Below are 21620 nucleotides of genomic sequence, written 5' to 3'. Positions count from 1 at the left end.
CTCACTCCCCCACAGTCGGCTTTGTCTGGCTGTTTTGCGAAAAGGAAACATCTTACCATCTAACCTCAGGATCGACTGGTCATTTCCTGCTGCTCCAGTAACACAAACACTGGACTGACAGCCAGGGAATGTGGATCGATCCTTGTTTCTGGAATAACAGCGTTCTTTTGGGGTGTGTGTCCAGGGAAGCCTCTGTATGACGCCGTGGAAACTCAACAGGACACTGCGTGACGCCTCTATAATCCTGAGGTCACTGCAGTGCCCAGGTGGCGCGGTACCCCTAGAGCTGCAGGGCTGATACAGAAATAGCTCACGGAGATGTTTAACTGAAGCCAAAGCCGCCCACGCCTTCGTGAATAAGACTTCACCTGTTCTGGGCTCTCCCTCTAGGCCCAACCCTTCTGAGGCTGAACTTCCAGAACTAGAATCCTTCCCTCGCTCTCATGCCCTTCGGACGCACTTCCAGGCTTCTCGGTCACACAGTTCCAGGGAATGTGTAGAGGATGCATATTTCATCCCCTTCTCATTCTAGAGAAAAATCTCTACCATTTGGATTCAACTTCCACCTAAGCCCAGACTCACCAGCTCGCCGTCTGGGGGCCCGGCACTTGCCCCTCTGTTGGGGTAGCCCTGAAGGTTCTGGCTTGAGCAGAGGGCGGCCATGCAGCCTCGGCGGTGCGGAGATAACTGGACGCGGCCGTCTGGCCCAGGAGGGTCACTCGCCTGCAGGCTGATGTCACTCACGGCCTCCCTCACACCGCAGAGGCCGGCTCTCTGCCGGGTCCGTCTGCAGTGGCCGCCTGCCTGACGACAGGCCAGCAAAGGGCCACGGGCTCGGCGTCGGCGGCTCTCTGAAGCAGTGAGCTCCGAGCTCACTGACATCCAGGATGCACACTTGTTAGGGCTGCTTCCTCGGCTTTTTCTGATCGAATCCCTTTTCATTCTCCTCCTGGATCACCGAGGCAACGCAGATGGAGGAGCACGGGAGGACACCGTGCGCTCTGTGAGAACCCCTGGAGTGTGTGTGGGCGAGCAGGCTGGCCAAGGGTAGGCTCAGCAAAGCGAGGGCGGGATGCCTTTACCCCCCAGTTCCTCCTGGGACCAGTCAGGAGCCAGGGCCTTTCTGCCCCCACGCACGAGTGTGGTCTCTTCCTACTGCTCCGGATTCTGAGAGCCACTTGCAGAGACGAGGAAATGGAAACCTTCGGGAGGGCAGACTTTCCAAAACCCACAGTCATGGGCAGAATCCAGGCATCCACTCTGCTACTCAGGGCCTCTTCCCTGCGTTATCCCCTGGCTGAAGGCAGATCTGAGCCACTGGGAAAACGTCAGCGTGGAGGCCGGAAAACCAGCCTTGAGGACGAAGACCTGAACTCGGATCCGAATACGTGAAGTTGAATAAGCCTCAGAAAGTACGATGTTTTAATGGAAGAAGGCATCCCCAGCACGCCAGGTGACTACAGTCTACTTGGGTGATTTTTGTAAGAGCCCGGTTTCATATTTCTTTGCTTTGTTCTAGTCATGCCACGTCCCTGCACGTTCTCCTCTCGGCCGGACTCTTTATACGTTTACTAGGAGCTGTCCAGTGACATTAAATGTCACTATAACCAAAGCTGCACAGGGCCTTCTTTCCAGAACTCACCCTCCACCTCATTCGAGAAAATAGTGAAACACACACACTGAGGAGAAGACAGAAATTTAAAATAGCACAGGTGTGCAAATGGAAACCTACGGGCAGCAAATTTTTCTACTAAAATGCTCCTTTAATTAGAAGGTCTTGAAGTGGTTGGAAAAAAATTGTATCAGCCTCTGTCATGTCAGAACTGGGGTTTGGAAATAATCTTTCACAGTTATAATGCTCTCTTGTGGGTTATAAGACAGGAGACATTAGGAAAATTCCTCTCTAATTTGAATGATATGCGAATCAAAGTTATTTCCTCCCATTCCTCCCCCCTCACCCCGGGGCCTGGCCACCACCTCCTTCTGCAGTAGCGCACCCGCGCCACCAGGGGGCGCCCGTCCTCCATCACTTCTAATCAGCCCTGTCACCAGCACCACCAACAGCAGCCCACCGCGTTCCCCCAGAGACAGAAACATAACCTCATTCTTGTCACAGCCAAAAGAATGAACTGCAGAATTTACACAGATTTCTCAAAATATGTTTCATCTCCATTGTCAGTAACCCCCAGCAGACCGGCTTTACTTTTTTCTTTCAATAATTTATGAAAAATACAGCAGCAAATCTTGTCGACTCTATTTTATCTATCAATCAAATGGTAATTTCCATGTTTGTTACCATAGCAGCCACAGCCTGTGATCCTCCGCTACGTCTGTTTTCCTAATGTTGGTTCACTATTACAGGTAAGCAATCAAGGATTTCTCTCGGGGATTCTAGAACGAGGCGAGGGCGGGTGCAGAGGGGAAGCCCACGTAATGACACAGTGATGGGCTGACATCCAGAATCTACCAGCGTCTCCACTCTCGCACCCGGAAGGCAAAGAAGCCGGGTTTCTAAAATAGCAGCGCACTCTGTGAGCTGAGCTGGGGACAGAGCCCTGCTTGAGAAGGCTCAGCTCAATAACGCCTCCCAGTAAAGACAGGTTTCACCCTGACAGCCCCTCAGGACTTTTCCCGAATTAATTTTTCAAATACCCCTTCAGGAATGTGTCAGTTTTATTCTTGAACAGAAATTAAAAACAAAACAAAACAAAACAAGAGTGATCTCAGGCAAAGCGTCTCACCTTCATTTCCTAAAACAGAATCAGAATGAAACATACAGGGGGAACGCTCCTGGTCATCTATGTTTGTGGTCGGGACGCCTGGTCATGACCTTCGGGAGCATCCTCAGGCAAAGAGCATGAAAGCAGTAGCGTGCGTTATCAGATATTCTGCTTTTTTTCAAACGTGATGGGCTTCCTAAGGGTCACAGACACACGAAGTAGTGGGTGATCGAGACCTGAACATTGAATACATTCAAACGTAGGTGATGGGAAGTCACGTCAACCACACAAACATGATGCGCTCAACACCGAACCTAGTAACTGTGGCCAAAAGAAACCGAGGGCTGAGATGCCCTTTCTGGGCAGATGACAGGAAGGTTGGAGGTCAGCACATAGGTCAGAAGGGCACAGGGGAGGGAGGAGCTGGGGGTCCTGCACCCACGTCCCCAAGCGGCCAGGTGTGGAGGACTCTCAGAAAAGGCACCGGAACGCTGCGGCTCTGTTGCCATGGAGAAGAACCCTGAACAAAATTGATCTTCACCCGGACAGCATCTGGCAGCAGCCCCCGCAGAGGGATGCGCTTCCTGGGCACTAGTTTTGGGGTTGGGTCTAGAGGGGATCCCGATTCTTCTGGAATTTGTGAATTGTATGTATTTCCAACAGAAGGGAAACCTCTGTGATTAAATATGTTGAATTTGGAGGCAACTCCATCTACTCCTTCAACTGTTGATGGGAAATGATTATATTTTTCACTCTAAAGAGCAGAAAGAAACCATTAAATTAAAACAACAGTGAGGAATGACTGAAGGCAAGATTAAGGCCCCCTACTGGCTGATTCCTTCTAATAGATCGGTGTTCGGTGATGGTCATTCCGCCTGTTTCAGTGAGGAGGGGGCTCGGCAAGCCTGCTGCTACCTGTGAGCGGGTACAGGTGCTGTGAGCTCGCCGCTCCGCTTGGCCAGCTGAGAAACGAGAAAAAAAGATTCCTATTTCTCTACCATATTCTCTACTATATAGTCTAGTCCTGCCTGAGTCCAGAAGATACTGCATTCAAAATGCGTAACGGCACTGAGATGACTCGTTCATTCCCTCTAGAAGGGGAGTTATTTGGATCTTCCTGTCCATCTGCAAGAGATGAGCCACAAAAATTGTATGACCATGTTCGCGAATAAATGCTATACATACCAAGGTCTTACTAGTTTCTCTAGAAGTGTGTCAAGCCACTGGGGCCCACAGGTTTGACCAGAGGCCCCTGGGGGCTGTCCTCTGAGTTAACGTCTTCCCAGAGAGGTGTTACTCTGAGGGTGGTATTGGGACCATTGTCAGTAGTTACAAGCCAGCAAGCGACGCACCCATAGAAGCATCTCCTTGTTCAGGTCCAGCAGCAAAATTCAATGGACATCTGAGGGGGATGCTCACTGCTAGTTCCCTAGAGAGAGAAGAATTCTTCAAGGAGGCCTGGTGACACCTTAGAAAAGGAGCCCAATCGGAGGCTTAGCATCTGTTTTGTCAAAACGTTTTGTAGAATTTCAAGGTAGAATGCCTTCAGAATTCATTCTGCACATTTTTGAGAAGTTGAATAATGAAAGGAATAAAAAAAGCCCCACTGAGTGGCGAATGAAGAGTTAGCTTCTGGGTATTTACGGATGGCGTTCTCCCAGAAATCTAGGGTCTGCGGCATTTTACTCGGACCCACGGACACAGCTCCCTCCTGTCTCTTTCCTGTGGCAGTGTAACTACGACTATGAAAAAGCTGAATTTACAAAACGCAAAGGCAATTAAGAATATAAGGTAGAAGACAAACACCATATGGTCTCACTTAGATGTGGAATCCAAAACCCAACCAACCAACCAAACAAACAAACAAATAAAAGCAGAAACAGACCCATAAATACAAAGAATAAATGGATGGCTGCCAGATGGCAAGGGTGTGTGTTGGGGTGGGGGGCGTGACCAAAATGGGGGGAGGAGGCTGGGAGGTACAGACTTCCAGTTACGGAATGAATAAGTCACAGAGACACAAGGCGCAGTGCAGGAACACGGTCAATGACACTGTATTCGTGTGGCATCCTGAGCGACCAGAGAGTCAATAGCTGAAAACCTTATCTTGATGACCATTTATGGAAAGTTTTATGTGAATGTCAAGTAAATTAATAGCCTGTGTCTGGTGAATTTTGGCTCAATTAAAGGGAGATGATACTAATTTACTTCTTTCCTTCTTTCTTTCTCCCTTCCTTTCCTTTCTCTCTTTCCTTCTCTCCCCCCCTTCTCTTCCCCCTCCCTCTCTCCTTCCACTTTGATTTTCTGTCTCTTTTCATCTCTCTCTCTCTCTCTTGCTCTGTCTTCCCATCAGAGAGGAGCTGGGAAAATGGTCTCAGCATTCAATCAGTGAATCACAAAAATTGGTAAATCTTCATTTGCATTCTACAGATCACTTTCTGAGGTACACTAGCTATTGCCTATTGAAGATGTATTTTGTGCCTCTCTCTCATCCATAACCCTCATAGCAAACATGCCTGGGGGCGGGTGCTTGTTATTATTAACTTACTAATGATGAGCCACATGGCAGCTCAGAGAGAATGTACAGAAATAGGACAAAAGGCCATATCTCAATATCTTCAATTAGTTGTTCTTCCCATAAGACCTGGCAGCATAGGAAATGCTCATCCAACTCTTAAGGCAGATTCTTAGGGGAGAAATTTCGTTGACTGTTTCTCTTGATAGCTTATCACTTAGCCTTAGAACAGTGTGGTGAATGGGTAGGAATATGGATACGAGATCAAGAAATAATTTGATAAACTCTCAATATGTCACTCCATTGAAGAAGGGTTCCATTAGGTCCAGCGGAAGAAGGGAGGGGCTTTTCACATTTCCAGGTACGTCTGGTGGGGTTTTATCCTTAAAATTTGAAAATGAGCTCCTAGTGACAAGGACACGTCACATCACTGTAGCTGCCTTGTTCTCACTTGTCTGCCTACTCACCATTTATTTAAAGACAAAAACAAAAACCAATTTACTCCTATCCTTTACATCTTGCTGTGTCTAATTTATGTAATGCTTATAAATACCCAGAAATTGAAGCTGATATTGTCTTTTGGCCCAGTTTGAGTGGTTTGCTGAAAGAGGCAAACGGCCTTGATGGGGAAGATAAGATAAAACTTGTAGCTAGCCTCTGTTGTGCATCTCAAACACACACACACACACACACACACACACACACACACACGAATAACTTAGGTAGACAGTTCTTTATGCTGTTGACACTTGTTCAGGTAAAGTAACATAAAACTCAGAGACGGGCGTGGAGACATGGACGCCATACCCATCTGACTTCCCTGGCCCGGTCACCCCATCTGCTCGTAGGGAACGCAAAGCATGGGGCAGAGTCCAGCTGCTCTAAGTCACGTTGAAGCCTAGCTCAACGTGTTCCCCTCACGAGTATCCTTTTGCAAAGTACGTGACCCTGGGTCGCAGGCCCCCTATCGACAACGTGATCTTCCCAAACCGAGGTCGTTCGGGGCTTCGACGAGGGGAAGCGCGGAGGACCAGCCGGCCAGTCTTCGGGGTGACAGCGGGAGGAGGCAAGGACAGAGCACACAGACGGCACCTAGGAGAGCGGGGCCGGGAGCGGCCGGGGCGGGCCGCCCTGCACGGTACCTGTACAGATGAAACTGGAGAGTCCCCCGTAAATGACTTCATCGTTGTCGGGCAGTATGAAGGGACACCGCGTCTGAACCTCCAAACAGTACTGCTGGCAAGGGACTGTCTTTCTGCAGTTAAACTGCGCGACTTCAAAGTACTGGGAGCACAGCCAGGCCTTGTAGACGACCTGAAAAAAGAGAAGAATCAAAATCGGGAGGGATGACAAGAGCTCTGTCTCTCGTGCAGGACACGCTGTACCGTGCGAAGCATGCCAAGTGGATCAGAAGGAAACGCTCGCTTCCAGAACGCTCTCTTACACAGTGCCAGCTGCGAGCGGTAGCAATGCAGCCGCAGAAGTCTGCAACAGAGCAAAACGCGGTTGGATGGGGCCTTTCGGAGCAGGCAAAAGGTAAAGGAAGCTCCCTTGAAAAATAGTGGGAGTTCATCAGAACCTGTAGTTTCAAAGTCCAGGGATACAGAAAAACCCCAAACCCCAAAACCCCAAAACAAAACAAAACCCTTAATAGACTGCAGCGTTCTAAGGGGGTCTGTTCTGAGCAGAGTCCCTCCAGCTATGCTCCCAACGGGCACTAGATGGCGCTGTGTCCCCTAAAACCAGGGCCACCGCGAGGTCCACTCCAGACGCACAAAGCAAGTGGCCGTGGGCATTTACAATTATGACTCACATTAGGTGCATGAAAAACCTCATCGTCCCAACGCCCGGAAACACCCAACCTAAGTCCGCCCTAACGTGCGTTGGTGTTGCAACGCATCCGAACCACAACCTGGGCCTTTGAGATGCTGGGGGATCCATGTGAATAGATGTTACGTGTTCAGTTAATTTCATAAGATGTGAAATTATTACGACTTCATTTACCTTTGTTTTTGAAAGCTCCTTAGGAAAATAAATATTGAAAAATGCCCTTTTCTCGCCTAAGGAAACAAAGCGCGCCCCAATCCCACGAAAACAAACAAAGTGCCCCACCACTGTTGTGACGCCAGTGTGTCCCAGACCACCAGCCTGGATGGCGGCTGTCTGTCTGTCTGTCTCCAGTTATAATCCTCGGGTAAGATTTTGTCAGCTATGCCTTCTCTAGAAACGTGGATGGTTTACAGAGATGGTAAACATTTGACAGTAGTAGCAAGAACTCTATGTAGTATTTATCAACTTCGGTTGATGTCCTCTGTTCTGAGCATGTCACATGCTTTTTTCTCCATGTAATTCTCAGCACACACTTCAAAGGTAACAACCACTCATGCTTTGCCTACAAATGATAATTCGTCATGGAAGTAAATTAAAAAAATCCAGATTTCAAACCCACTTTTTGTAGGGTTCCAAGTCCTGCAGTCTTCAAAACTACACTGTGCTTAATCTGAAAACATTTTTCAAGAAGAACTTGTAAAATCACAAGGGAGACTGTGAATCAGTGTGACATCAGCACCAAATTGCATGTGCCTGGCCAGTGTCTGCTTGGTGGTGAAATTTTATTCATCACTTGATATTACTGTGATCACAATGAAACTTTAGTCTTTGATCAATGGTGGCTCTGTGTGGGTAAAATGGGATGTGTGTGAAATTCAGAATTAAGATTAGACCGCTAAGAGTAATTTATTGGCTGTCATCAGTAATTCATTTATAAGGGTTTATAATTCCATAAAACTTGATGGGAAAATATACAAATAATTGGAACTCTCATAGATCTTTCGAACAGGTCTTAAGATAAAAGTGTACATCAGAAAAAAGCACTACAATAGCTGAAGGAACGCCTAAGATTTCTTAAATTTCCACGTGGAGACAACGGGTGGGGGTGTGTGATTGAACAAGAGTCCCGGGACAGAGGTGGCGGGTGGGGACAGTGCCCTCACGCTGTCAGAAAGAGGTCACACGCACGAGTTTCAGAAGAAAGAAACACGGTTTGCCAACCACACTCTGAGGGCAGTTTGCAGATTGTTTGGCAAAATACCATTGGTATTTGTGCAGGGGACATGATATGTAACATGATATATGACATTTATGATATGAGCCGACCAGTCATCTAAGAGTGGCAGGGTCTGTCTTAGGATTCCTGGTTTTAATTTCCTTTTCTCAGGGCCGGGGGCATTGAGTGTGTTTACAGTTCTCACAACAGTAACATCCCATGATGAGGAGTGTTCACTTTCTGCCTATTTCTGGGATTGTGAAACAGTAGAGCAACCTCTTGGCTCTTAGGGAATACCGCTACGCAATTTCAGGAAGTTGCACCCATTTTTATGGGCTGGAGTCTCCTCTCCATTCCGCCTCCTACTTCGCTTTTGCACAGTTTTTCAAATTAAAGTGGTTTCTGAATAGCAAGTCATATCCTGTTCTCGGTAAACCCCATCTCAGGCAAGACCCTGTCCTCTGTCGCAGAAGATGGGGTATCTCAGATAGAAGCCTCTCGGGAAATATGCACATTCTCTGCAATCAGCTCCTTCGCATTACCAGACTGGAATGGATCCATTTTTATTCTGGTTCCTTCCATGCTATTTCAGCTATATTTCCTTGGCAGATTTTTTTTTAAAGACCTAGTAAGTAATCAAAGTGGTTTTTATAAATATCAGGTCGTAGCTACAGACAAAAATGCTCAAGACTCTGGATCCTCCTTGGGGGCACTAACCACCTCCCCAGCCAGGTTTCCACGCATCATTAGTTCTTATTAACCGGCTCTGAGACTTTCTAAAGGCAATAGGAGATTCCTCATCTGAGCCTTCAACATCTTCCAACATTTTAGTTCTGGGGGTACAATGAGTCGGAAAGCCGTCGGGGAAAGCATTGTGGGCAGAGAAAGAAAGGGGAAGCCTTTCCGGTTGACTTTGAGGGCATCGCTGCTGTGTGCTCACGCCAATGACTTTTTAAATGTGAAATCAGAGGCCGGAGACCAAAGGGAAGGCAGAAAAGTGCACGCTGGCATGGGCTGAAGAGCTTGCTGGCCCGAGAGACGTACAGAAATACAAGGGGCTGCCTGGTGAGGTGCTGAGTTCTCTGTAACCGGGGCCGTCGGAGCTGGAGTTGAGTCAGCCTGCGCCTGTGTGCCATGGAAGGACCCTTGGTGGGACAGTGGGAGAAATGAGAGGCTCTAAGATACTTGTCGGTGCCCTTTGAGAAGTGTTTGAGGAGGGGAGGCTGAGAAAGTTGGACGGTCTTCAGGGGCACAAAAGCTAAAGACACAAGATGCTTAATTTGTTAAAGTACGGAAGGCTCTTCAGGCAAAAGCGCATGATAAAAGGTAAATAGAGTGATCTCTTTCTGTGTTAATTCTGCAGCATAAAGAAGGGCAGCGATCTTTTCTTAGGACGGCCTCGCCTTCTCTAGAGAGGAGTAGGTAATCGCTTTTCTAGATGTCACTAAATAGGATAAATTATTACTGAACGATGATTTGGGAGAGGAATAAAACCAGGTGTGAGGTGGCAAGCTAGTGGCTGAAACATATCCACCCACACCCTCTTTGAGGGCACGGACTCCTTTGTGTCTGGAGAGCCCTGTTGGCCAGGTCCTGAGACCCAGGAAGGACACCTCGCATGATCTCCCCAGGCCCGCCTCCACTCCATACCCCCCGGGGAAATGACCCCGATTGTCCAGAAACTTGGCTTGACAGCAAACAGGCAACATTCTCAAGTTACAGTCTGCCAAAGCCACGGAGTGAAGGGTTAAAATGGCCTAAAGGACGCCATTTTTACTTACTATCTCAGTTACGATTTTCTCCTTTTCTCCCAAACCGTTTTCTAACTTATTTGTTGTCCATCAAGGCTCAGAGACGCATTCGGGAAATACTTTACAGATAAAGAAACAAGTGCAGGAGATTATAGCAGCAGACGGATGGAGTTCAGGTCTGGACAGCTAGACCAGCACTGGGAACTCTGGGAACGGAGACGCCCCCCTCCGGCCCCCAAGGGGATGTGGGACATGGCTGCTGTATGAACAGGTCCACATCTCTGGCATCACCAGGGGGTGTTCCAGAGTGGAGAGGTTCTAGTGGTGGTCTTTCTGAGCCTCTCATTTTAAAGCAGAAAGGGGCCTAGAAAGATCACAGGTGTTGGTGACCTCAAACCCCTGACTTCCAGACCATTGTTTTAATAACGGGTCACCATATTGGAAGGCATCAGCTGAGCATTGCTCATTCCAAACATCTTCTTTTCACCACCAGAAGGTCGCTTCATTTCAGGACTGCATTCCGGAAGCTCTCCCTTGTAATTCCACACCATGGGCTGTCATGAGCCACCTGCCCACTCAGACTGGCTTCTGGGTCTTCTCTGCACTCACACCCCCTGGTGACATGGACCTATGTGAAGACGTGAGTGAGGACAGCAAAGAGAGAGGAGAGGAGGGGTCGTCCAAGGGAGCTGGTCTACAGAAGTCGTCTCTAGACTCACAATGAAGGATGATGTGTTTTCAAGATAATTTCTCGTGTCCAGTGCGGTTCTGGTTGTAATGGTGCTAGTGTGGTTGAGCCGGAAGTCTCAAGAGGGACACTGGGCTGTGGGGGTTCTTTGTCGGCTTCCCAGTCATGGGAAGCGATGTTAAGCTATGGGGCTCTGGAAGGGAATGCTCTAGGTGGTTGTAAAGATGAGCCTAAAATAGTCACCATTTTGGTAGACACGGCGCCCTGAGTGATGGCGGTAAATAGGACAGCCATTATAAACGACCGGTGGGATAGGCCACGTCAGATTCCCATTACTTCTCTTGGTTCTGGATATTCCATTTGGCTCTGGCTACTCCTGGGGAGAGCCTTTCAAAAATACACAAGATTAATATGTTTCTAATAGAAGCTGGGATTCTCATTTCTTTTAAATATGCCTGCCTCCCTCGCCCAATCTATATCTCTATTTCAGAGCTAGATAGCAGATTGATATTGCAAATATCCATTGGCCTGCTGGAAAAAATATCACGTTGGTTACAATTTTTTATTATTAAGAAAAATGTCAGGCATTGAAAAATGGTTGTCATCTTCATATTAGGAGGTTGCTTTCCTATTTCCCCAAGCGTTAGCAAGGACAGATTCTTTCTTTCTACATTTATGACGTGTTGATACTTTTTATTAGATCCTTTTCTGTCAGCTCTAACGCATTAGTGGCCTGAGTTCTGAGTGTGCGAGGGTGAAGTAATTGGTTATGTAAGCAAGCGTCTGTTGCAGCGAGTGCCCGAGGCTGGCGCACTTTGATGCATGCCGCATGCCGCTGCAATGTAAACAGAGGTAGAAGTCAAAATACATGTTCACGTTCCTATGTCTGAAAGTCTGCTCTTCTGTATTTGTGTCCGTGTCTCATTAAAGAACACTGCACTCAGAAATTGGAAACTCTGATGTATTCTAAGAGAGAAACAAGAAAACAAACCCCTGCCTAACGATGAGCTAAGGCCAGGAGGGGTTTATTAAGAGATGGACGCCGTCCTGAGCAGCAGGCTCCTTGGTTCTCCAATGTCAGGACGCCTTGTCCTCCAGGGCTGTGTCTTGGCTCCATTTCCTAAATAAGATGCAAATATCTTCCGGTTTCTGCCGGTGACCCACTTTGGGATCCTGCTCTAACACTTGGTCTATTCCCCTGAAACCCCCTTGCTTCCTGGGGCTCCCCTTCGTTCTGAAGTCCACCCAAACCGTGCTCACCCCCACGCCAGGGCCCCAGGCTCCTTCCGCACAGGGAGCCGGTCCCAAAACGGGGTGCGACTGCGCCAGACTGCCAGCCAGCGAGCTATGGTGGGAGTCTGTGGACACACGTGAGATGCTACAGATGACAAAAAAGCAGAGCAACTCTATGGTACTTTCCTGTCAAGCGAGATCCAAAGATGACCTGCATGGGGCTCAGAAAACACCAGCCAGCGCTTGTGTCTCCAGTGCTATACAAGGGACACAACACCAACTCTGTTTCTCCCTTTCCCTCTCCTCATTCACACCTGCCTGGCTCACCCCTGCTTCCTCCTCTCATCGTCTCCCTCCTCTCTCTCTGGTGTGGCGTCAGCCCCAACCTCTCCATGGAAGCTGTTCTTTCTGAGCAACTTGGCTGCTCTGATGATAAACCCAGCTGCTGAAATCAGTTATTTTCTTATTTGACCTCTTTGCAGCTTTGAACGCTACTGTTAAGCTCCTCCCTTCAATGCCTGCAGCGGCTCATGCTCCTCATGGGGGCCTCTGGTTAGCCCCTCCCCCTGGCCACGCCTCCCCATCTACCCCTGTGGTTCCTGGTCACTATTGTTTGCTTCCTCTGCCATTTTCCAAAATGGTGGTACCCCTCAGGCTTGTGTTCTAAACTTTCCTCCACACTTTCCTCCGGGGCAATCATCCACTCTTAGGAGGATTCAATGGTCTCTTTAAAACAGAAGCTAAAATCTTTGTTTATAAAGCACCTCTCTTTCTTTCTTACTCCCTCTCTCTGGCATCTGGTCTACCTTGAAATGGTCTCCTACCAGTCTCTGTCTTAGTGCTCTCTCCTCTCAATCTCTGTGGGTCCACAGTGGAATTCGGCAACTTCCTCTCTGGGAGAGGCAAGAGTGAGAAATCTGGGAGTCACACTGGACACCCCCTTCTGCTCTGTCCCATGGTCATTTGATCTCCAACTTCTATGAGCCCATCTCCTAAATATTTCTAATACCTGCTCATAACTCTTGATTTCTTAAAATGCTTATTAATTTATTTTAAGAGAGAGAGTATGCACATACAAGAGTGAGCAGGGGAGGGGCAGAAAGAAAAGTTGAGAGAATTCCAAGCAGCATCTGCACTGTCAGCACAGCATCCTATGTGGGGCTTGAACTCATGAACCTGGAGATCATGACCTGAGCCTAAATCAAAAGTTGGATGCTTAATTAACTGAGCCCCAGCCCCCTCTTGATTTCTATCGCCACCATCACTCTCTGCCCTGGACTGCCACATGGACGCATCCCTGGGTCTCATTTTGTGATCAGGCATGGACTCCTCCATGCTGTTCTCCACATGAAACTTAGAGTAATCTTTCCACAATTCATTCAATTATTTCACTGCACCACTTGAAATCATTCCAGGCCTCTGCACAGCGCCCAGGATGAAGCTAGAACTCTTTAACAGACCCAGAGATTAGTGACTTGGTTCATCTGGCCAGGCAGCTCAAGTCTGTCTGTGCCCTCTTCGCTCTGTGCTCTCTGGCTGTGGAGGGTAACCTCGGGGCCACGAACCGGGCCATGCCCTCCACAGCCCTGCACCCATGCTCTTCCGGCCCCTGCCTTGCAGATCTCTTAGCCCAGTTGGTTCCTACCTCCCTTTGTGGCCATGCCTGTGGATCTACACGCACCTCTCAAGATCTGAAATGGATCGTTTCTATGACTTGTGCTAAAGGTGAAGCTCCTTCCTGTAGACCTTCCCTGCGGGGGCCACTTGTGTGCTATTGTGTCCCGATGTCCTGGGTGTGCCTTCCTCGGAATTCTCATTCAAGATTCGCCCCATGGCCCTCAGGTCTGCAGAGCTCTGTCCAGGGATTTGGTTAGTGTGAGCCAGGCCTGCTCTGAGGTCCTGTGCAGAACTGAGGCTCAAACCAGAGCCTTGATGGGCTTCCAAGAGAGTGAAATCTATGGACCCCTTTGAAGTGATCAGCTAACTCTTTTATTGGAAGCCAAATAGATACTTTCTCAAGTAACAGTTTTAAAGCCTACTTCATGGACTGAACCTCTCTTCCCAAACACCGTGCTTTAGGGCCTGAGGCACAATACAGGGTTGGGACGCAAGAAGACACAGGTTCCCACCCGAAGAGGAGGCAGGGTGTGGTTCAGTGCACAGGGCTGCGGAGGACAGAACTTATTCTCCACTTGCTTTTAAAAATGGATACGATGCCTTGGCTGAGATTTTGGCTGACACGTTTTGCAGACAGATTGCAGTCATTCAGACCTTTCCCAAACTACCCTCTTGTACATCAGAAGTGAATATGAAGGTGATGATTAGTAGTTGAATTAAGTGCTCAACAAACAGCCATTTCTTATCGGGTCAAGAAAGGTCTCTTTTAATGAGCCGCATCCACCAGATTGTCATGTGGTGACAAAGATGGCGGAGGCGCTACTGCAGCCATTGGAAAGGAGGGGAATTCTTTCATGGAGGCTGCTTCCAAGTCGGAGCTACGGCTGACATGCTGCTCTTCTCAACAGGAACAGGAATAAACAAAAGCTCCTTTTGTAGACCAACCACTGGCCAATACCTGGGAACGCAGCAGTGCTGCACGTCACTTGATCCCCTAAATCCCCCTCGAAACCCACCATATGAACCATGATAAATGCATCCTTTTAGAAAAGTGACCCTACTAGAATTCACGGCTTTCAAAAGACAGTGAGCAAACACTTCAATATAAATTCAGTTTTGGGGAGTGTCTGGGTGGCTCATTTGGTTGGGTGACGGACTCTTAATTTCAGCTCAGGTCTTGATCTCAGGGTCATAAGTTGGCCCAATGTGGAGCCCACATAAATAAGTGAAGGAATAAATGAATGAATGAATGAATGAATGAATGAATAAATAAATAAATTCGGTTTTGGGCTCCCTGCTTTAAGTGGGTTCAAAATATTGAAAAGGGTTTAAAAACTGGGAAATCAGCCTTTTGAAGAAAGAGAAATGAATTGAGTCTGGAGATAAGTCTTGAAAGCTGTCTTGGGCATATAAAAGGATAATATATTCACCAAGAGAAGAAGAAGAGTAAACATGTCAAAGTTTCCTTATTTCGTAGGACACATGGATTACATAGAGCATGTGATGATTAGTAAATGAGTCAGTGCTCCATCCCAGAATCTGCGATATAGCTAGAAAATACCAATACGTTCAGTATAGCTGTAATAAGTAATAAGAACATTGGCTAAAAATTTCAGATTTATTAGCTTCTTCATAAGACTAAATAGAAGTGGACGTACTATAACTGTTTTGCTTAAAAGAGACACACAAAAAAGGTCTCAAAAAGTAAATGCATAGCTTTGTCATAGAACCCAAAGTAAAATATGGAAAATTTGAAATAGCAAAGTAAATTAGTCATCTAACTTCTAGTTATTTCTAATAATCTCTCTGATCTATCTATTCTAAAATTTTTATGTTTGCATACCTTACAGAGCTATGATAAAAAATGCTTTGAGTGTATATCTATGTTTCCCACATGCACTTCTGTACCCACAATACCTCACAGTGGTCCTACTTTACCAATAACAGAGTCACACGAGGTCTCAGTTAAAACTATAATGATCTATCTTTGCTCCAACACGATGCGTCGTCCCTTGGTCAAGTGGGACTTGGCACTGTCTATGTTTCTCACGGATGTGAGCACTTCTGATTTTGTCATCAGAGGTGATCGGCAAGAGCTATGCCAGCACCACACCGTCGATGTGGTTCTGCTTCATCCTGACGAGTCCCGCTAGCCACGAGGGGCAGGGGGGGAATTAGCAGAGGGCAGCCCCTTTGTGCACGGTGAGCAAACCAGTGCCTTGAAAACACAGCAGTCTTACGAGTCACACGGCCCTTGGAACAGGCTATTTATTTAAAGCTGGTCTCTACTGACCGCTAGAAAAGTACCAGTGATCCTAGTAGAATTTATGGCTTTAAAAAAAATCACAGAGTGAACACTTCAAAATTCCAATTGGGATTGAGTCGTACACTTGATCACCAAATAGGAGAGGTTGACCAAGGCTTCAGAGGTGTCTTTCAATTTATCTGTTAGTCCAAAATTATGTGTTGAGAGCTGGCTATGGGCCTGACCTTAGGTAAGTAGTCTCGGGAGCAGGACTGGAGGGCAGGTTAAAAATTCCACTAGAAGACATTTTTTTTTCTGACAACACAAATAATATCATCAAATTAAAGGAGACAAGACAAGATGGATTAAGTGGTGTGTTGTGACCGGGGCTCTTGTGTTTGGAGAAAGCAAACATCACTGATGAATGAAGGAAGGGGGTTTCTAGACCAGAGGAGGGGGTGGCCAGCGAGAAGGAGTCACAGGGCTTGTCAAAGAGAGAAAAAAGGGGTAGGTGCTGGTGAGTCCGGGAGGCACAGAGGGCGAAGGGCAGGAGGAAGGCAGCTGGATGGAAGTGGAGTATTAAACATTTACTAGGATCAGTTATCTCGCTGGTGTCCTCAGATCATCAGCTCTGTGACAGGAGTGTGAGGATTCCAACTTCCCAAGTGTGAAGACTAAGGCTCAGAGAATCTCAGCAACTTGGCCAAAGTCCCACAGCAGAATGGAGCAGAGCCAGGCTGAGAATTTGGGTCATTTTCCTTACTCCCACCCATCACCTAAATGTGTGTGTGTGTGTGTGTGTGTGTGTGTGTGTGTGTGTAAGATTATTTCTTTATTTTGAGAGAGACAGAGAGACTTCAAGCAGGGGAGGGCCAGAGAGAGAGGGAGAATCTGAAGCAGGCTCCGAGCTGTCAGCATAAAGCCCCATGTGGGGCTTGAACTCCTGAAACCCTGAGATCATGATCGGAGCCAAAATCAAGAGTCAGAGGCTTAACCGACTGAGCCACCCAGGCACCCCCAAATGTGTTTTACTGTGCACTAAAGACCTCAGGTATAAAAAAAATACCCACAACCCCCTTACTGGGGCTAAGTTTTGGAGATTCACACCTTCTCTACACTTCATAATCCAATCCATATATAATAAGATATTTCAGCAAATGCTATGCAGTTTACTCAATAGTTAAAGATTTTAAATACTGCAAAGGATCGCAAGGTTTGTGATCTTATTAACATGTGGTTGAAACTCTAGCGTTAGTAATATTAAGTAATACTATTGTTAATGAGGAAAAAAATAATGAAAAAATAATGCTTCTCATTAGAACTAACAAATCCCACATGTTAGGAAGCTTATTTTTCTAGTCTTTTCCTAAATCTGCACACCCCGCCCCCCGCCCTGGTTATTTCTCACATAAACATTGATTCAACTATTACATTATGCAGAAGTGATACTAAATCATACATATTTTAAACAATATATGCTGAAAATGTTTATTACTCACTCATTTAAAATTTTTTACTATATTTCCCTTATATAAACATTGATTTATAAAGTAGACACATGCACACTATGAAACAGACACAAAACATAACTGATGCAAAGCATGGGACAGAGGAGAATTCTGAACAGATTTTTACGATTTTCCTGTCACATTCCAATGGCCCAGCCCTGGAAAGAATTGTGACAGTTGTGAAATTGTGTTGGCCAGACATTTAAACTGAGCACTTGGTTGAACTGCGCAAGCAAATCTTAATGAATTTTATCTACCTGACAAGACAAAAAATAAAACTACTGAGATCAAGAACCTCATCTGTCCGTACTTCGCAATGAATAATCCACCAGTGGGGGTGGGGTGGGGGTCTGGCCTGGGGCCAGGATATATCATTTCCTGAATGATGAGTGATTGGGTGTAAAAACCAAGTTGAAGGTGAGTCCAAATGACAATGGCCATTGAAGTCATTCTTTCCTATTCTATTTAGTAGAATTCATTTTCATGATCAGTTCTTAATTATTATTTATCTAGAAACTGAATGGCAACCATTTCTCCTGAGGCACTCTTTTGAGACTAAGCAGTAGAAGTTGGGTGAATAAATACAATTTTGGATAATCCAAAAAGGTGCTGACTTTCATTAGCAACGATAGCGGGAAAAGCTACTATTGCCTTGTTTTGATTGGTGAGACTTAGCAGACTTAGTTGCTAAGACTTCAATCTGTAACTGCTAATACTACATTTATTGCCATCTTGTAAAAAAGAATTTGTTGAGTCCAATCTAGGTACATACTTAATAACTCCTTTTTTACATTCTTAAATGTTTTAACAATTTTGGGGGACACTAGAAAAGGGAAATATTTTTCTTCCTGAATTTTCCTGTTTGTCCAGTTCCTCGATAAACATTGAGATTTAGCAAAATGTATTCTTTTAACATTTAAAATAATGTCATTGTCTAAGAAATCAGAAACACACATCTATGACTGGTAAACATAAGATGTTTCAGGGAATATAGAAATAAACTCACTCTTGCACAATGGCTTCGTAATTCAAATTAAGGCAAACCATTAAGGTTTGAAAGGTAGGGCTTTTGAATTCCTCCCTAAAACATCCACTAAGACAAATTTTAATTGGATGGTCTTGCATCCCATACTTTCCACAGTCTTATCCTGCAGGTTAGTAAAATACAGTGCACTTCCTGTTCTCTGAGTATGCTGTGTATGTCTTGGAATAAAACAAGCTATAGTATTCATGGAGTTAAGAACATGAATATAGGCTAACGGACTCTTTCCACTTACCCTGCATATGTTGTGCTTAAAAGCATAGAACTCTAGGTCAACAAGAAGACATTCTGTTTCCTCTTCTGCAGAAACAGGGCTTAGCATGACATCAGAAATGTGTTTTTAATATAAAATCATGCCTTGATTAAAACAATGCAATATTCGCTAATACTGAAAATTACAAACCAGTGGGCTTCACAGTAATAATTGCTGGTAACTGCGGTGCAGCCTCAGAGCAGAGAGCTGACGACTATATATTGTACCGAATGAAGAGAGCAGAACGCAGTCTCACGTGCAGAGTAAAACCTGACAGAAAGTCCGTAACTGTACTGGAAAATGCCTAAATTAAATTAAGAGAGTATGCTTTAGTACCATTATGTAGACTTCTATCAGAACATCCAGATATTTCATTTGAAGAATTTTCTCAGTTGAGAATGCATGTATATACATCAGTAAAACAATAAATATTTGAATATGCAAATGTTATTTCCACTTTTGTTTGTTTTTTGAGGGAGCAAGCGAGCGAGCAAGGGCACACACTCAAGTAGGGAAGAAAGTTTCCACATTCAAGAACATTCCTCACATTTTTCCCCTGGGTGGAGCTATGACTCCAAGAGTCTTGACTGAATCTAGGATTCTCCATAAAGGTTGTTTCCTTGAGGGTCCGGGAAGTGGAAGGAACCAGATTTACCAAAGGGAATCCTGGGGTTTACTCCCGCCCCCTTGCTGAAGTAACAGAGCATCCAGAGAGCAGACCAGAGGGAAGACTCGGGGTACAATGTATATTCTCAAGTGAAGAAATCAGAAAATTCTGGCAAAAATACAGTTTGCTTTCTCTCATGGGAATAAAAGGTCCGGCGCAGAGAATGTGGTCAACGGCCTTGCGTGGCGATGAATTTTGCTGTGCTTGTGAGCACCACATAAGGAACAGACCTCTGGAATCACCATGTTGCACGTCTGGAACTAATGTAACACTGTGTGTCATCTGTACCTCAACTCAAAAGAAAATAAATAAATAATGAAGACTTCAGTATGAGGGAGGCATTGTGTCAAGCAGCTAAAACATCAGAAAAATATATAATATATATAATATATATAACATATATAACGAATTTATTAGAGTTTATAGTACTCTTCATTAGTTAAAACCAGATTCAGCTATGGGGCATGGGGCAACTGGGTTGCTCAGTCGGTTAAGCATGTGACTACAGCTCAGGTCATGATCTCACAGCTTATGAGTTGGAGCCCTGCATCGGGCTCTGTGCTGACAGCTAGGAGCCTGGAGCTGCTTCAGATTCTGTGTCTCCCTCTCTCTCTGACCTTCCCCACTCACAACTCTGTCTCTCTCTCCCTCAAGAGTAAATAAATATTAAAAATTTTTTAAACCAGATTCAGTTAGAAAATGTCTTTTACATTTTCCATTATAAGAGCAAAATCATGTTAATTGCATATTTATTGGAATGTATAAATATTTAGATGGAAATTGCATCTTTGATGGTGAAAATTGACCAATAGTCTGTTTCTTTCACATAGAGCTCATGTAAAAAGTCATCCACAAAGGCTTCTCCTTCACGGTGGAATCAACTGAGTGAGTACTAAAACAGGAGATCCCGATGCTTGTATTTCATAGACCTCCAGTTTAAAAAAGGTTAGGGTCAGTCTGATGACGTTCTATAATCACTGCCAATCTGAAACAAAAGAACAACGTGGCTATGTTGAGGAAGGCAAAGATGATAAGCACAAACAGCACTCACTATGGACCAGAAATTGTTGATAGAAGTATTATGTATAGTAGCTCAGTTGATCCTCACAGCAAACCTCTGATGTAAATAGCAATATCCTCCTTTTCCTGCGGATGTGAAAAATGAGGCCCAGAAGGTTTAAATCCTGACCGAGGTGACCAAGCTAAGCCAGAATTGAAAACCCAGAGTCAGACCCCACACACCCAGCCACTCAGCTGCATGGCGTCTCTGGCCACTGGAGATTTTATAATCACAAAGTATGGGGTTCATTTGTCCTATGTATATTGTATGTAGACATGCTGGTGTTCTGTCATCTCAGGAGAATTCTTTCTGGCAAAATAAATCACAGGTGCAGATTGAGCACCTCAACACATCATCAGAGCAGCATGGAAAATTTTTTGAGGTTGGACACAATCCATCTGCAACAGTTCTCCTCTGTTTAAGTCAAAGTCCCAACCCCTTTCTACGTGTCTTCCATCTTGCAAATCTGATACTGTGTCCTTCTACACAGACCTTTAGTTGTGTGTAAAATTCTCCCTGATATTTTTTGCAGAAAGAAACACATGGCCATCCTCAGTTAGCCTCATATAACCATTACAGATGCTTCTAAATCCTGTAGTTCTGACTGGCTACGAATCATGTGGATACTTTCTTTGTGCCTGCTTTAGTATCTCCTCCAACACCGATAGTGTTCTGGTGGTTTTTCCCCTCCTAGACTTATCATTAGGACAACATTTTTTTCTGACATTTGTAGAGAGCCCTCTATGCCTAGCACTGTGCCTTGATCACCTATGAAGAGTTATTGAATGGGTTTGATTATTGTAGGTTGTTAAAGATGTTCAAGACAGAAGGCGTGGAAGACATCTAAGGAAAGTGGGAAAGGCCATGTCTGTAGATGGCTTTATTTTTATTTATTTATTTTTTTTCATTTTTTTTATTTTTTCCATAATATTTTATTGTCAAATTGTTTTCCATACAACACCCAGTGCTCTTCCCCTCAAGTGCCCTCCACCCTCACCACCACCTGTCTTCCCCCCTCCCCCCTCCCCCCCAACCCTCAGTTCATTCTCAGCATTCAATAGTCTCTCAAGTTCTGTGTCCCTCTCTCTCCCCAACTCTCTCTCCCTCCTCCGCTCCCCCTGGTTCTCCATTAGGTCTCTCTTGTTTTCCTGCTAGACCTATGAGTGCAAACATATGGTTTCTGTCCTTCTCTGCCTGGCTTACTTCACTCAGCATGACACCCTCAAGGTCCATCCACTTTCCTACAAAGGGCCATATGTCATTCCCTCTCATTGC

General features: G+C 45.6%; 1 protein-coding gene across 1 annotated transcript in view; it reads right to left on the bottom strand.

Moving 5' to 3' along the window:
• FAM155A (family with sequence similarity 155 member A) overlaps positions 1 to 21620 on the bottom strand; it is a 619559-nt gene that overhangs the window by 24398 nt on the left and 573541 nt on the right. The window contains exon 2 of the mRNA XM_029936450.1: positions 6378 to 6549. Within this exon, the coding sequence (XP_029792310.1) occupies positions 6378 to 6549 (172 nt within the window). The remainder of the gene's footprint in view (positions 1 to 6377; positions 6550 to 21620) is intronic.

Source organism: Suricata suricatta, chromosome 4, assembly GCF_006229205.1.
Source record: "Suricata suricatta isolate VVHF042 chromosome 4, meerkat_22Aug2017_6uvM2_HiC, whole genome shotgun sequence".
Taxonomy (NCBI): domain Eukaryota; kingdom Metazoa; phylum Chordata; class Mammalia; order Carnivora; family Herpestidae; genus Suricata; species Suricata suricatta.
The sequence above is the reverse complement of the archived record's forward strand: the minus strand, read 5'-3'. Positions and strand labels throughout refer to the sequence as shown.